At 46.2% G+C, this 15,476-nt stretch overlaps 1 protein-coding gene across 4 annotated transcripts; it reads left to right on the top strand.

Moving 5' to 3' along the window:
- The first annotated feature begins 6,403 nt into the window (after positions 1–6,403).
- LOC143491307 (zinc finger protein basonuclin-2-like) lies at positions 6,404–15,121 on the top strand. 4 transcript variants are annotated; one of them, XR_013125174.1, is made up of 5 exons: positions 6,404–7,843; positions 8,655–8,757; positions 10,145–10,380; positions 11,757–13,220; positions 14,922–15,121. XR_013125174.1 is itself a non-coding variant. In XM_076990171.1 (5 exons), the coding sequence occupies exons 1-5, from the start codon at positions 7,181–7,183 to the stop codon at positions 13,113–13,115; spliced, it is 1,782 nt and encodes a 593-aa protein (XP_076846286.1). In that variant the 5' UTR covers positions 6,404–7,180; the 3' UTR covers positions 13,116–14,588. The 4 variants fall into 4 exon arrangements, 2 of the variants coding, with proteins under 2 accessions (XP_076846286.1, XP_076846285.1); XR_013125173.1 differs by having other exon boundaries at positions 14,919–15,121; XM_076990171.1 differs by lacking the exon at positions 14,922–15,121 and having other exon boundaries at positions 6,404–7,216; positions 7,796–7,843; positions 11,757–14,588.
- Positions 15,122–15,476: the final 355 nt, after the last annotated feature.

Raw genomic sequence — 15,476 nt, 5'->3', positions numbered from 1 at the left:
ACCACAGTGCAGTCTAATCCTGTCAGCACCTCTAAAGTTTCCCTTTGTTAATGTTAGGGGTTGACAACATACCAAAATTATTGCAATTGCAAAAAGGCCTTTATTAAAACAGATATCTCCGGGGATCTCATTTACATCAGAGAGATCCAAAATGTACTGGTAACAAGCAGGTTTATATACTAATGCTCCACCCCTTCAGTCCACTTGCATGGTCATACATAGAGTTCTCAACGTGCATGCATGACTTTGCATTATTTCATGGTCACGGTGTCTCAACCTGATAGGGTGTCCTTACAGGCAGTTGGTGCAAGTGACCTTCTGTGGAGCTTATCAGTATAGAACATATTCTACAGACACTTCACAAGAGTCTAACACTTGCCTTAGACCAAAGTATTTTCTGATGCAACAATAGGCTGTATAGCCCTTCTCAAAATATATAGCTTAAAGCTCCACATACAATCCATATACAATTAACAATTGTATATCTAATTTTAATAACACATTTACTGATGAGCAAAATATACTTTTGCTAATGTTATTGCTAAGCAAAAACTAATTTTCTCAACATTACCAGAGACCACCTGGAGTAACAGGTCAGTCTATTTCCCCGAGAGAGGGCAGGTGGGAGTCTGACCTGATGTCTTTCTTCACTTATATTTGTCTCTTAGTAAAGCTATAGTGTTTTCATCCACAAGATGGCACCATAACATGTTCTATCAGTGTGTGGACAGAGATGACGTCATGGACTAGTGCTTCAGTGTGCGGACAGAGACGAGCAGGCTCTTTGTTTCTGTGTCCTTCACTAATTCCATGGAGTCATGAATTACCCACCTGTTTTCTCGGAGCAGGAAGGTGATTAAAAGTGCTCACACAGATGGGCCAGATGTTGTTGTACTTCCCAATAAACGTGACTGGCCTGGTGTCCGCTGTGGGCGGAGCTAGAGCCGGTCCCTTCACACCACCACGGAGAGTCATTCTCCCCACTCTACTTTGCCCTGGACTATCAGGTATTCAATTTCTGAAGACTCAAAAGACGGGAGAATTCTTGCATGGACTTTGTTAATTTTTCAGTTATATGCTTTGTTCATAACTTTGACACTGAAACACCTTATGAGTAGTTAAAATATATTTTCTAAAGGATGGGTACTGTAGTCTGATCTAATTTAAAGTTGACTAGATTTAAAGATGACTAGAATTTAACTTCTAATTCAGCCATACACTGTACTAGAGAGAGAGACAGACCTCTGAACTCAAAAAGAGGATTAAAATTATTTTTCTAAGATTAATCATATGAAATTAAGGCAGTGATCTTGACAGACCTACTGAACACTGCCTAAGATTATAAGTGTGTCTGAATAGAAACTGTCACAGACAATCCCAGGAGTTTAAAAGGACACGTTACCCTTAATCCCAGGAGTTCAAAAAGGGCACTCGTAACCCCAGGAGTTTAAAAGGGCACGTTACCATTAACCCCAAGACTTTAAAAGGGCACGTTACCCTTAACCCCAAGAGTTTAAAAGGGCACGTTACCCTTAATCCCAGGAGTTCAAAAAGGGCACGTTACCCGTAACCCCAGAAGTTTAAAAGGGCACGTTACCCTTAACCCCAAGAGTTTAAAAGGGCATGTTACCCTTAATCCCAGGAGTTTGCCCCTCAGCCTAGCTGCCCATTCACACACACTTTGTTTGGCTTGCAAAAAACACTGCATGAAGGATCTCACTGACAATGAAACTCCTCTTACTGTGTATATGTCACTGTGTGTGTGTGTGTGTGTGTGTACGTGCGCTAAGAGGTACAGTGCTAACAACATGGAAAACAGGTGCAATGTGTTGGCAGCATAACATACAGATGCTTATGCTTTTGATTTTTGTAGTTTAACATGTCAAATTGTTCTGATTTATTAGAACAGTTGGCATGATGTACGTGGTGAGATGAGTTATAACTCACTGAACTGACCCACTGCCATGTCACTGGGTGTGAAATCATGACATCGTGTACATCATTCTCTCTGAACTTTTTATTTGCCTATATTTTTAAACATAGTTGCAAATCTTTGTTCTCTGGTTATGCTGAGTTGCACAAAAGTGGCTTCTTGGATAATTTCCCTTTAAGTGTCATAACAGTGCCTGGTTTACTGTGACTTTAACACACTCTTGTATGAGACTGTGTGTGTGTGTGTGCGCGTGTGTGTGTGTGTGTGTGTGTGTGTGTGTGTGTGTGTGTGTGTGTGTGTGTGTGTGTGTGTGTGTGTGTGTGTGTGACAGGAGCTCAGTTTGTTTCCCAACTTTTATCAAAATATGCTGATGTATCAATTTAACTAAGAACTGATCTGTTGCAACTCGATCCTTACTAAACCTTTAACACATCAAACACACACTTCACCAGGGACTACTGGGCAGAGAGAAACGACAGACACAAAAGAAAAAAATATTCCTAACCCTCACACTCGCACACCGACGTTTTATAGTGTCAGCAGAGGCAGTTTTCAGAGACATCCTGCTATAGGGGACGTCTAATTCCCTCAGTAGATGATGATGATGGTGATGAAGAAGTTGACATTGAGTCTAGCAGCAGTGTAAACCACTGGAGACCCGCACAGAGCTCGCCTGCATCGTCTTAGCGCCGGAGTTCTGGCTCATGATGTGTTAATGAATAATACATACCGCAGGTATACACATCCTGTTCCACAGAAACCTCATGACCACAATTAGGAAACTCTGATGTGTTCCTATAAAGCACAACACAGCACCCTGCGAGGGTTTATTGCTGTATTACTAATTATTATTAAGAAATACGTAACTGTTGTTTCATATGGATCAAAAAATTCTTAACTACACAGAGCCAAAGTGTTAGTATTATGCGTATGCTAATACTTGTGTGTGTGAGAATGTGTGTAGTTTTTAATAAGGGGCTGCTCCATCCGTCTAGTCCACAGGAGCCATGAGACAGTTCCACATTTTACCTGCAACTCACTTTTCAACACCCCTACACCAAGACACTTAGACACCGTCTTGGACTGTCTGGTGGCCCCAAGCACAAAGAACACAGTCGCGTTTTTAGAGACAGACACTGTACTGTGTTATCGGGTCTAGGGTTAGGGTTAGGATTAGAGTTAGAGTTGGAGTTGGGGTTAGGGTTAGATTTAGAGTAATTTCTTGGTTTCTAATCTGTCTGGGGCCAGCAGTGCCTGCATTTCAGCTACTCCAGATGGAGTTCCACTTTAATCTGACTCACTTCATGTCTTGTAAGACTCAAGACTCTCATACACAAGATGAGAGAGGCATATAAACTGTGCTGGAGGGCTGACTGACCACGGGAGACACACACGTTCAATTTAAAGACCTGAAGGGAAAGGACGAGAGACAGTACCCCCCCCCCCCCCCCCCCCCCCCCCCCCCCCATTTGTGAGGTCACATACTGATGTTGGACGAGAAGGCATGGTACTTTAATAGCCTTTAATAGTCGATTCAAGCTACTTTTTTTGTGTTTATATGATTTTGTTGAGGATCTCCATTTGATTTTACTTTGGAACAGAAATTGGAAATGTCCAAATATCCCCATTTTGTATTGTTAGTTCATAAGCTTATTCCTATTGTCCCAAAATTGGTTTGTTTTGATTGATCCTCGATTTCTTGAGAGTCCTTTTTGTTCTGAGTTTATATTCCTTTAATGTCTCACAGTAAAGAAGGTGTATGCTGGTGTTCTTTGGATCTCTGTGTTTGATAATTTCCTAAATTCCTTTTGTCTTGATCAAACCAACCAATCAAATCAATGGACTTTTGCAGCTGTCCTTTGGAAAATCATATTTAAATCTCTCTCTCTCTCTCTCTCCCCCCCATTCCCCATGAAGGAATGCCCTCCTGTGTTCAGTGTGTGTGTGTGTGTGTGTTTGTGTATGTGTGTGTGTGTGTGTGTGTGTGTGTGTGTGTGTGTGTGTGTGTGTGTGTGTGTGTATGACCATGTTTCATCCTTTAATAATACATACCCATGTAAACATAAAATGGGAACTTTCTGAAACAGTTTCCAGTCTTAATTATGTCAGAACTTCTGCAGGAATCTTCATCATCATCATCTTCTTCTTTTGTGTGTTCCCCCTTTCATGTCACGTGCCAAGTTGGATCAATCACAAAAAGCGACAGCACACACACACACACACACACACATTCAGAATCACAATGTGGGACAGAGAAAGGTGGCACCAAATAAAAGGAGAAGAGGACAGAAGTAGGTTTGACTCCTCCTCTCTCTCTCTCTCTCTCTCTCTCTCCCCTCACTTTCTTTCTTTCTCTCTGCCCCCTCTTTCTTTGCTTCTATCACTCCCTCACTTTCTGTCTCTTTGGACTCTTTGTTTTGGCTGGATCACCTGACTAGCTCACAGGTAGGTGCGTGTGTGTGTGTGTGTGTGTGTGTGTGTGTGTGTGTGTGTGTGTGTGTGTGTGTGTGTGTGTGTGTGTGTGTGTGTGTGCGAGAGAGAGAGAGACACACACACACACTCACACACATTTAGCTTTGATGCCGTCCTGAGTTAGTTACAGGTTTCCGTGAAGGCCGAATGTCCTCCAGGACAAAACCTTCATCAATTAGTAATGACAGTCCCATCCGGTTTGAATTAATGGGACACACTCACGTGTCTCCATCATTAAACATTCATTCTACTCTTTCTGCCTCTTCCATAGCCAGGCCCTGATTTACATGTATGTCTTTGTGCTCAGAACACACACACACACACACTAAGCAGTCATCCTGCTGTCTGTGTGTGTCTACAGGATAGTCTTCAACCAACTTTCTGAATTGTGTTTAGTGAAGCAGGAAACATATCAGCACACAGAGGGAAACAGAGAATGTGTGTGTGTGTGTGTGTGTGTGTGTGTGTGTGTGTGTGTGTGTGTGGAGATCTTGGTCGGAGCAAGTGGTGTGACCCACTGAGTTATATAAACCACACACATCTAATGCTGAGATGAAACATTCTCTCAAACGAACCTAACAAAGTCAAATGCTGAAAAAGTTTTGCGACATGTATATCACCATGATAACTTGAGCTACTCTGAGGTGTTAAGAGGCGATTAAGTGCCATTTAAGTTAATTCACAGAATACGAGGACACAGTTTTGTCTTTCACAGTAACAACTGTTGTTTCATTTGTACTCTTCATTAGTACATTCGTTTGTCCGTGTGTGATTCAGTGTGTGTGTCTGTGGCGTTTGCATCACCCGTCACTCGTCTGGTCGATATTTGTGTCTGTCTCTCTCCTGAGCTGTCTGCCTGTCTCTCCTGAGCTGTCTGCCTCTCTCCTGATCTGTCTGCCTCTCTTCTGAGCTGTCTGCCTGTCTCCTGAGTGTTACACTCCTGGGATGCCCACGTCTCATTCTACAGCACCCTTCTGATAATCTTCACCTCTCACTAACGTGTTCTTCACCTGTCACTATGACTATGATATGAAAATGAGCACTCTGTGTGTGATATCACACTGTGTGATATGAACATGAACACTCTCTGTGTATGACAGGAACATTCTCCGTGTGTGATATAAACACAGGGTGTGATATGAACACTATGATATGAACACTCTCCGTGTGTGGTATAAACACTGTGTGTGATATTAAAATATCACATATTAACATTAACAACACTTGAGTACTCATGAATTCATGAGTTTATGTTTACTTTACGTTTGTCTGTTTCTTTTTTTGTGTCTGAGTGCCTTTGTTAATTTGTTTGTGTGTATGTGTATGTATGTATTTGTATCATGTGTTGTGAGCTCTGAAGTTCTTTTAAATCGTTACTATAATTTAAAATGTTTTTATTTTCCAAATGTCCTGTGTGTGTGTGTGTGTGTGTGTGTGTGTGTGTGTGTGTGTGTAGGCTGCTGTGGTTTGGATGAGGCAGAAATGTTTTGGATGTGTAAGTCATTTGCTGTCATCGTAGCCCTCCCTGTGGACGTGGGGGAGGAGGTGTGTGTGTGTGTGTGTGTGTGTGTGTGTGTGTGTGTGTGTTTGTGGGGGGGGGGGGGGTAAAATCTGATGACCGTGTTGGATCTGCCAGCCATGTAATGATGGTGTAAAGACACTCCCCTCTCTCTCTCTCTCTCTCTCTCTCTCTCTCTGTCTCTCACACACACGCACACACAAATGTGCATACATATGCACACACAAACACACACAGTTATGCACATCCTCTCACTCACCCAGAGTCCCCGAGGGGGATCAGTGGTTTGGGGTGACAGGTGTGGCATCCTAACCCTGACTGAAGGATGCCACTCCACTCCCAAAGGAACCTGGTTAAAATTAAACCTGCAGATGATCCATGTCCCCACAAGAGGAGAAACACTGCCACGCTCCTGAGGTCCCCGTGTCCCCACAACACACACACACACACACACACACACACACACACACACACACACACACACACACACACACACCGCCACACTCCTGAGGTTCCCACATCCCCACAACACACACCGCCACACTCCTGAGGTCCCCGTGTCCCCACAACACACACACACACACACACACTGCCACACTCCTGAGGTTCCCACATCCCCACAACACACACACACACACACACACGCACTGCCACGCTCCTGAGGTACCCATGTCCCCACAAAACACACACGAACACATACATACAGCCACGCTCCTGAGGTCCCCCCACAACCCAGAAGGTATACACACACATGCACACACACACACACACACACACACACACACCACTCAGTGTTATCGCTCTGTGTGAGTGATAAACCTATTTGAGGTCTCCCAGTCTCCCACATACACAGACCCCATCTTCCAAAGTACCCCACTTTCTACACAGACCCCACCTTCCAAAGTACCCCACTTTCTACACAGACCCCACCTTCTAAAAACGGCGGACTGAACTTCACCCAATCACACTCTGCTTTTCTAGTCCTGGCGTTAAGTGGGTGGAGTGATTTGATTTAGAGAGAAACCAATCACTGTAAGGGAGACCGTCTTATCCACACTAGGGTCTTCATTTTTGATCCATTACCAAGACACTTCTTAACTGAAGACTGCAAGCAGACCTCCAGTCCACGGAGACGGTGAAACAGGGGGGCGTCGTTGTCTCTCTAGCCCACGGCGGAGCTCTGTAAGCTGGGTAAGGGTGCAGCGGGGGGTGGGTGGACTGTTGGACCTCCAGAGGACTCGTACCCTGGACAGGACATGGGGACATGGACACACACTGCTCACTCTCAAGAGGTTGGTCTCACTTCACGCCCAAGACAATATTTATTTATTTAAAACACAAAAATATATTTTTAAAACATTTAAAAATATACTTCCTTCATAACATAATTACTCATTATTAATCAACAAACACCGGTTTCATGAAATTGTAAAATTTTTACTTAATTACAATTTGTTGTTTCAGGATTGTAATGCAAGTGGCTTCAATGAGTGTATGTGCTGGTCAAATATAAGATGGGTGGTTTTGAATAATTTAAACAAATTGTCAAATTTTCATTTTTATATTTGCAATAATGAATAAGATTAGTAGGTAAATATGAAGCTCATGTCTGTTTGAACTTGTACAGAAGGCGTACATTACAAGTGTTGTGTTGAGTATGCTTGTTGAAGTTCAGCTCAGCAGTGTGTTGACGGGTGTGTTCATGAGTGTGTTCACAAGTGTGTTCATGGGTGTGTTCATGAGTGTGTTCACAAGTGTGTTCATGGGTGTGTTCATGAGTGGGTTCACGGGTGTGTTCACGAGTGTCTCCTTTACGTTCATTAATGTTCCTGTCCGTTACACTCCTGTCTTGTTGTGTATCTGCTGTGCAGACGGAGCTGAAGCAGGAACGACACGACAGGTCCAGAGACGTGAACGAGGTGCACGTCACACCACAGACACGTCACACCACAGACACGTCACACCACAGACACATCACACCACAGACACGGCACATCACTTCACAGACACGTCACGTCACACCACAGACACGGCACACCACAGACACGTCACACCACAGACACTGTCACGTCACACCACAGACAAGTCACACCACAGACACGGCACATCACTTCACAGACACGTCACGTCACACCACAGACACGGCACACCACAGACACGTCACACCACAGACACTGTCATGTCACACCACAGACACTGTCACGTCACACCACAGACACGTCACGTCACACCACAGACACGTCACGTCACACCACAGACACGTCACATCATACCAGACACATCACACCACAGACACGACACGTCACACTACAGACACTGTCATTTCACACTACAGACACGTCACAGCACACCACAAACAGCATAAATGTCCTCTCCTGTGGTAAAGTGAAAGACTGCATTGTGTGTGTGCGCGCGTGTGTGTGTGTGTGTGTGTGTGTGTGTGTGTGTGTGTGTGTGTGTGTGTGTGTGTGTGTGTGTGTCATTATCTCAGGACCAGATCTGCAGCTGCTGTTGGGACCAGTTTGTGTTTATGTGTGTGTAAATGTTTGTGATTCATTCTGTGTGTTTACATGTTTACATGTTTATGGTTAAGTATGATTAAAACACTAGGTCTATCATTTTAACATGTTTAAGCATGATTATGTCTAAGTGTCAGCAATGGCCATCACCTGCATCTTCTACCTCTCAGGTGATTGGCTGTACTCTTCTTCTACTTCTTCTACCTCTCAGGTGATTGGCTGTACTCAGGCTAACTGCACCTGTGATGGCTTCCAGCCGGGCCAGCTCAACCTCAGGTCATGTGACCGCTGCGCACATGGATGGGTCACACACGGTCAGTGTGCAGCAGCGTGTGTGTGAACATGTGTGTGTGAACATGTGTGTGTGAACATGTGTGTGTGTGAAGTGACATGTTCTGATCTCCATAGGCCTGTAGAGTATGAAGTGTACAAATCAGTGTGTGCAGCTGCGTACGTGAACAGATAAACTGGCAGAGGAAAGAAACACTCAGGTTTCTGAGAGACAGCAGGGAGAGACTAAAGGGAGAGACCACAAGGAGAGACAGCAGGAGAGACAACAAGGAGAAACAGTAGGAGAGACAACAGGGAGAGACCACAGGGAGAGACCACAGGGAGAAACAGCAGGGAGAGACCACAGGGGGAGACAGCGGGGAGAGACCACAGGGAGAGACAGCAGGAGAGACCACAGGGAGAGACAGCAGGAGAGACCACAGGGAGAGACAGCAGGGAGAGACCACAGGGAGAGACAGCAGGGAGAGACCACAAGGAGAGACAGCGGGGAGAGACCACAGGGAGAGACAGCAGGAGAGACCACAGGAGAGACAGCAGGAGAGACCACAGGGAGAGACAACAGGGAGAGACCACAGGGAGAGACCACAGGGAGAGACAGCAGGGAGAGACCACAGGGAGAAACAGCAGGGAGAGACCACAGGGAGAAACAGTAGGAGAGACCACAGGGAGAGACAGCAGGAGAAACCACAGGGAGAGACAGCAGGGAGAGACCACAGGGAGAGACAGCAGGAGAGACCACAGGGAGAAACAGCAGGGAGAGACCACAGGGAGAAACAGTAGGAGAGACCACAGGGAGAGACAGCAGGAGAAACCACAGGGAGAGACAGCAGGGAGAAACCACAGGGAGAAACAGTAGGAGAGACCACAGGGAGAGACAGCAGAAGAGACCACAGGGAGAGACAACAGGGAGAGACCACAGGGAGAGACAGCAGGAGAGACAGCAGGGAGAGACAGCAGGGAGAGACCACAGGGAGAGACAGCAGGAGAGACAACAGGGAGAGACAGTAGGAGAGACAGCAGGAGAGACCACAGGAGAGACAGCAGGAGAGACCACGGGGAGAGACAGCAGGGAGAGACCACAGGGAGAGACAACAGGTAGAGACAACAGGTAGAGACAACAGGGAGAGACCACAGGGAGAGACAGCAGGAGAGACCACAGGGAGAGACAGCAGGAGAGACCACAGGGAGAGACAGTAGGAGAGACCACAGGGAGAGACAGCAGGAAGAGACAGCAGGAGAGACCACAAGGAGAGACAGCAGGAGATACAGCAGGTGTGCAATCTGTTAACAAACATCCATTTTTACAAATTTTCTTTGTGTGTGTGTGTGTGTGTGTGTGTGTGTGTGTGTGTGTGTGTGTGTGTGTGTGTGTGTGTGTGTGTGTGTGTGCGCGCGTGCCCGTGTGTGTAGCTGTGAGTAAACTGTGTTCAGGGTCAGTGTTTGCCCCAGGCCAAGTGGAGATGGTACAGCCCTCTGTGGTGTTTGACATAAGCAGTGTCCTGCTGTACGGGACACAGGCCGTCCCTGTCAGGATGAAGATCCTGCTTGATCGTCTGTTCAGTGTGCTCACACACACACAGGTCCTCACCATCCTACACACACTGGGCTGGACACTCCGTGACTACATCAGAGGATACATATTACAGGTAGTGTGTCCTTATATCTACACTACACAAATACACAGTAGTGCACACACACGTTTACACCCTAAACTCTAGTGTAAGGAAATCTAAACTCTCTCTCTCTGACCTCAACTGGACTAAATGTAGTTTATTCATTCATGTGTATGGGCTCGATCACTGACGGCTGAATCTGCTGGCTACGGAGTTGTCCCCTGTACTGTCTCTAGAGTTGTCCCCTGTACTGTCTCTGGATTTGTCCCCTGTACTGTCTCTAGATTTGTCTCCTGTACTGTCTCTGGATTTGTCCCCTGTACTGTCTCTAGAGTTGTCCCCTGTACTGTCTCTGGATTTGTCCCCTGTACTGTCTCTAGATTTGTCCCCTGTACTGTCTCTGGATTTGTCCCCTGTATTGTCTCTGGATTTGTCCCCTGTATTGTCTCTGGATTTGTCTCCTGTACTGTCTCTTCTGTGGAGTCTTGTGCTATATTCAGTCAGCATTTAGTACAGGGGTCACCAACCTTTTTGAAGTTGGGAGCTACTTCTTGGATACCAATTATTGCGGAGGGCTACCAGAAAGAAAGTTGTTGAGCGGGGGGGGGATTGGGTTCGTGTGCGCGTGTCAATTGCTAAGCGGGAAGACCGCTAGCAACCGCGGACGATCGCTAATAGCAGCAAAAACATAAACGATGCAGCGCTTTGGTGCATGGCAATATAGTGAGCTGTTTATAAAACAAGCCCGCGGGCGACTCATAACGTTGGTGACCCCTGATTTAGTATCTTTAATGCTAAATTTCTTTTAATGCTAAATCTCTTTAAATCATAAAGTATAAAGACAGTAGAAGGTGTACAGACCTGCTAACTCCACCATGGTGAATCAGTGTACAGACCTGCTAACACCACCATGGTGAATCAGTGTACAGACCTGCTAACACCACCATGGTGAATCAGTGTACAGACCTGCTAACGCCACCATGGTGAATCAGTGTACAGACCTGCTAACGCCACCATGGTGAATCAGTGTACAGACCTGCTAACCCCACCATGGTGAATCAGTGTACAGACCTGCTAACGCCACCATGGTGAATCAGTGTACAGACCTGCTAACGCCACCATGGTGAATCAGTGTACAGACCTGCTAACGCCACCATGGTGAATCAGTGTACAGACCTGCTAACGCCACCATGGTGAATCAGTGTACAGACCTGCTAACCCCACCATGGTGAATCAGTGTACAGACCTGCTAACGCCACCATGGTGAATCAGTGTACAGACCTGCTAACCCCACCGTGATGAATCAGTGTCTACTGCTGATGTTGACAGCGTTTAGCCAGTCACACATTGCACTCTTGGTGGAAGACCCTTCATCAGGTCTTTTCAGAGTGTCCTGTTGTCCTGCGCAGGACTCGGCGGGGAAGGTTCTGGATCGCTGGGTGACCATGACCCTGGAGGACGAGGTCGTGGCTCTGAACCAGTTCATGCGCTTTGGGGAGACAAAACCCATCGTGGAGCTCATGGTTGTCCAGGAGCAGCAGGGTCGCCAGGCAGCAGTCTCCAGGGCAACTAGGGTTGACTCGGACATTCGGCTGTTCATTGAGAGCAACGGCCCCCGTTGCAGGTTGCAGACTGGTGAAGGGGTCAGGGGTCAAGCCCCGCCCGGCCTGCACCACTTTGAGAGCCTCCCGGGGGGAGCCCTGGACTTCCTTCAGCTGTTCCAGTACAGCAGGGCGTCCACGGCAGCCCCCCTGACCCCCCTGCCCACGTTTCAACCACAGGCTCCCACTGCAACCCGCAGACTACGGCAACCCAGACAGACCAAACAGAATCATGGCACAGACGGCACAGAGGCAGCAGACACTAGGACAACGGCCATGGTGGGTGAACCCACAGGGGAGGGCGGGGGGGCCTCGGTGAGCCCACACACACTGCCGTGTGCACACAACGCACGCCAGCAGGGCTCACCAGCCAACGGCCAGACTCCCGCGCCCTCCTCCTCCTCTTCCTCCTCTTCCTCAGCCACGTGGGTCCGTCGTCCGGGCTCGTCTGTGCGCCGCGTGAGCTGCGGTGCGTGCGGGAAGTCGTTTTATGACAAGGGCACGCTGAAGATCCACTACAACGCCGTGCACCTGCAGATCAAACACCGCTGCACCGTGGAGGGCTGCAGTATGATCTTCAGCTCCCTACGCAGCAGGAACCGGCACAGCGCCAACCCCAACCCCCGCCTGCACGCGCCCGCCTGCACGCGCCCGCACACACCACACGCCCAGCCCGCCCACGCCGCGCTGCCCGGCCCCGTGAAGCCTCCTCTGGGCACGACACCTCCTGATCTCCCCCGTGCACCTCCGTCCATCCCAAGAGCCCCACACACACCTCTGATCCTCCCGTCTGGCGTGTCTGTTGCACCATCCTCTCCAACTGTGCTCTCACTCAAACGGCCCCCTGACGTCATGCCACCACAGTTCGCCATTACCACGGCAACTCACCAACATCTGGAAAAACCTTGTGCGTGTGTGTGTGACTGTAAGGTTACGCCCCATCCAGAGGGTTTCACTGGGTCAGCCAATCAGAGCAGGTTTCTGACCACCACTGACACAACACCCAAGAAGAAATCACGCAAGTCCAGAATGCCAGTGAAGATTAAAAGGGAAACTCTCAATGAACAGGACAGCCATGACAACAGGAGTCATGACAACAGGGGTCATGACAACAGGGGCCATGACAACAAGGTACCAGGCAGGAACCTGGCACGTGTGTGTGTGTGAGCTCACACTTTAGTCGGAATGATGCTCACACACCCAGAACCTTGTAATCATGGTAACGGTAACAGCAGCACAGAGGACTGGGGAGCAATACAAGAACAGAAAGAGGTCAGTCTCTCCTAAAGGTCACAGGGCAAATGAGTGACCTATGACACTGACTGTACCAAACACCATGATGTTAATAGTAGGCCGTCCATGGAGACTGTTGCTATGACAATAACCGACTTGTCTTTAAAAATGTAACTTGCAATATTATGGAACTGAATCACACACAAATACAGTGAAAGAGAGGGAGGGAGGGAGAGAGAGAAAGGAAGGGAGGGAGGGAGAGAGAGAGAGAGAGAGAGAGAGAGAGAAAGAGAGAGAATGGGAGAAAGAGAGAGAGAAAGGGAGAAAGAGAGGGGGAGAATGTAAATAATTCCACATGGTATGTAACGATGTACAGAATTCTGGACACAACAGAAGAAACAAACTTCATTCTTCTCATTGTAAACTGGACTGAGTCACTACTACATACATGTACATCTCAGTAGCTACTGTATATAATAGACCAACTATTACGTTTCATTACAAATGAATTATGTTGCATCTGAAGTGTATATTGTGATAACATAGTAACGTTTCTTTGTGTTAAAGACGACAAACCAGATTTGCATGTTAGAGTCGGAGTGTCTTTAAAGGTTACAGTAATGAGACAAATATCTACAGTGTTTCAGTAAAGAGCCGTAAGCTGCCTTCTTATGACATCACTTCCTGCACAGCTGTTCCCAGACAGCAGTGGCTGCACATTCAATACCTACTTAATCAAGTTCTTTGTGTTTGGTCTGTTTTTGGTACCAGTGTAATCTCACAGGAACCTGCAGGACATCTGTATCTCGCAGCCTCCTCCGTGCTGCTAGAGTCATGGCAGCTTCAAGTCACATCGTTATAAGACACTTGTATTATCAAATAAAACAGATTTGTGTTATATATAAATACTCAATGAGATATTAACACGAGGAGAACTTGTATACCTGATAGAACACATTATGTTTTGTTCACTTAGGCATGAGTTGTTTTAAAAATAGACAGCCACTAGAGGGCAGCAGAGACACACGCAGACATAATCCACCATTCCAGAGTTCTAACACGGCTCTGTAGGGACATCAAATACTAGTTTAGCATGGTAACACCATTAAGAAAAGCAACAGACCGTTAATAAATGTAAGTGTCCGTTAGCTGACCTAAGACTATATTCACATGACCAACATGAAGAGACTCTAATCTGATTTATTGATGTTCCAAATCAAACGTGAGCCACTTGTGTATATACGTCTATATCACATTTGTATCCGATTCGTGGTTTGTGATTTGAATGGACAGATCCGGTTCAAAAACCTTTTCGTAAGAGTGGACAAAAAAAAATGAAAATAAAACACAATAAACGATATAACGGTAACGGTTTATTTATTCTGTAAAGCACTTTGAGTTGCATGTATCGTATGTGCTATACAAATAAAGATTATTATTATTATTATTATTATTATTATTATTATTATTATTATTATTATTAATAATAATAACAGAAACAATGACCAAAGGTTATTAAGTGTCCAGATTAATATATGTTACTTTACTTATGTTGCAATATGAACACGTAACACAACATCTGTACTTGTTTATAATGTGAGAAATTGTTGCATAAATTAAGGAAGGCAGATGTGAAGTTGTGCTGAAATATGTGTCAGGTTGCAAGCTTGAATTTTTGGTTGTAGAGCCACACAATATTGTCAAGGAAACCTAACCCTGATTTTATTTTTTTACCAGCAGCATAAGTTACCATGAGTATGAAGACAGTTAAACTGCTTACCAGAAAAAAACGGGACAACTCAATGCTGTCCTGGAAACAGTTTCTCTTGACGGTGAACAGAGGGCGCCACATCTTCACTCAAAATGAAAACGACCAGTATTTCACCGCATATGAAGGCACGATGATGGACCTCGGCATGTTGTGAGATTATGAATGTGCAGTGTCCTACGAATCCAATAAAAAGGTTTCCATTTTCTTTTAAAAGTCCAACTTGACAAGCTTAATGAACTGCGCATGCCTGGTTTCTGTACACACGTCCTCGACCTTGGAGACGCTAAAGTCAAACGGTCAAATGGAAACTGCAGACTGCTCCGTGGTTGCCAAGGGCAACATTTGGTTGCCGCATTTGTGGGATTTTTTTGTTTTTCTGGGAAGTTTTTTTTTTTTCTTTCACTTTACGGTGTATCAAAATGAAACCAGAAAAACAGCCAGAAGGGGGCGGGGTTGAAGGAGCAGAGCCAATTGGCAACAAGTGGAGAGGATGACGAGGCAGTGACAGCAGGTGGCTCCACCCA

The sequence above is a fragment of the Brachyhypopomus gauderio genome, unplaced genomic scaffold, assembly GCF_052324685.1.
Source record: "Brachyhypopomus gauderio isolate BG-103 unplaced genomic scaffold, BGAUD_0.2 sc73, whole genome shotgun sequence".
Classification (NCBI taxonomy): domain Eukaryota; kingdom Metazoa; phylum Chordata; class Actinopteri; order Gymnotiformes; family Hypopomidae; genus Brachyhypopomus; species Brachyhypopomus gauderio.
This window is presented reverse-complemented; position numbering and strand designations above follow the sequence as displayed.

Coding starts and splice junctions, on each gene's coding strand:
- LOC143491307 (XM_076990170.1), top strand. CDS start 7,748: ATGTTCCTGTCCGTTACACTCCTGTCTTGTTGTGTATCTGCTGTGCAG. Junction 7,844..8,654: donor GGTCCAGAGACGTGAACGAG/GTGCACGTCACA, acceptor TCTACCTCTCAG/GTGATTGGCTGTACTCAGGC. Junction 10,381..11,756: donor TCAGAGGATACATATTACAG/GTAGTGTGTCCT, acceptor TGTCCTGCGCAG/GACTCGGCGGGGAAGGTTCT.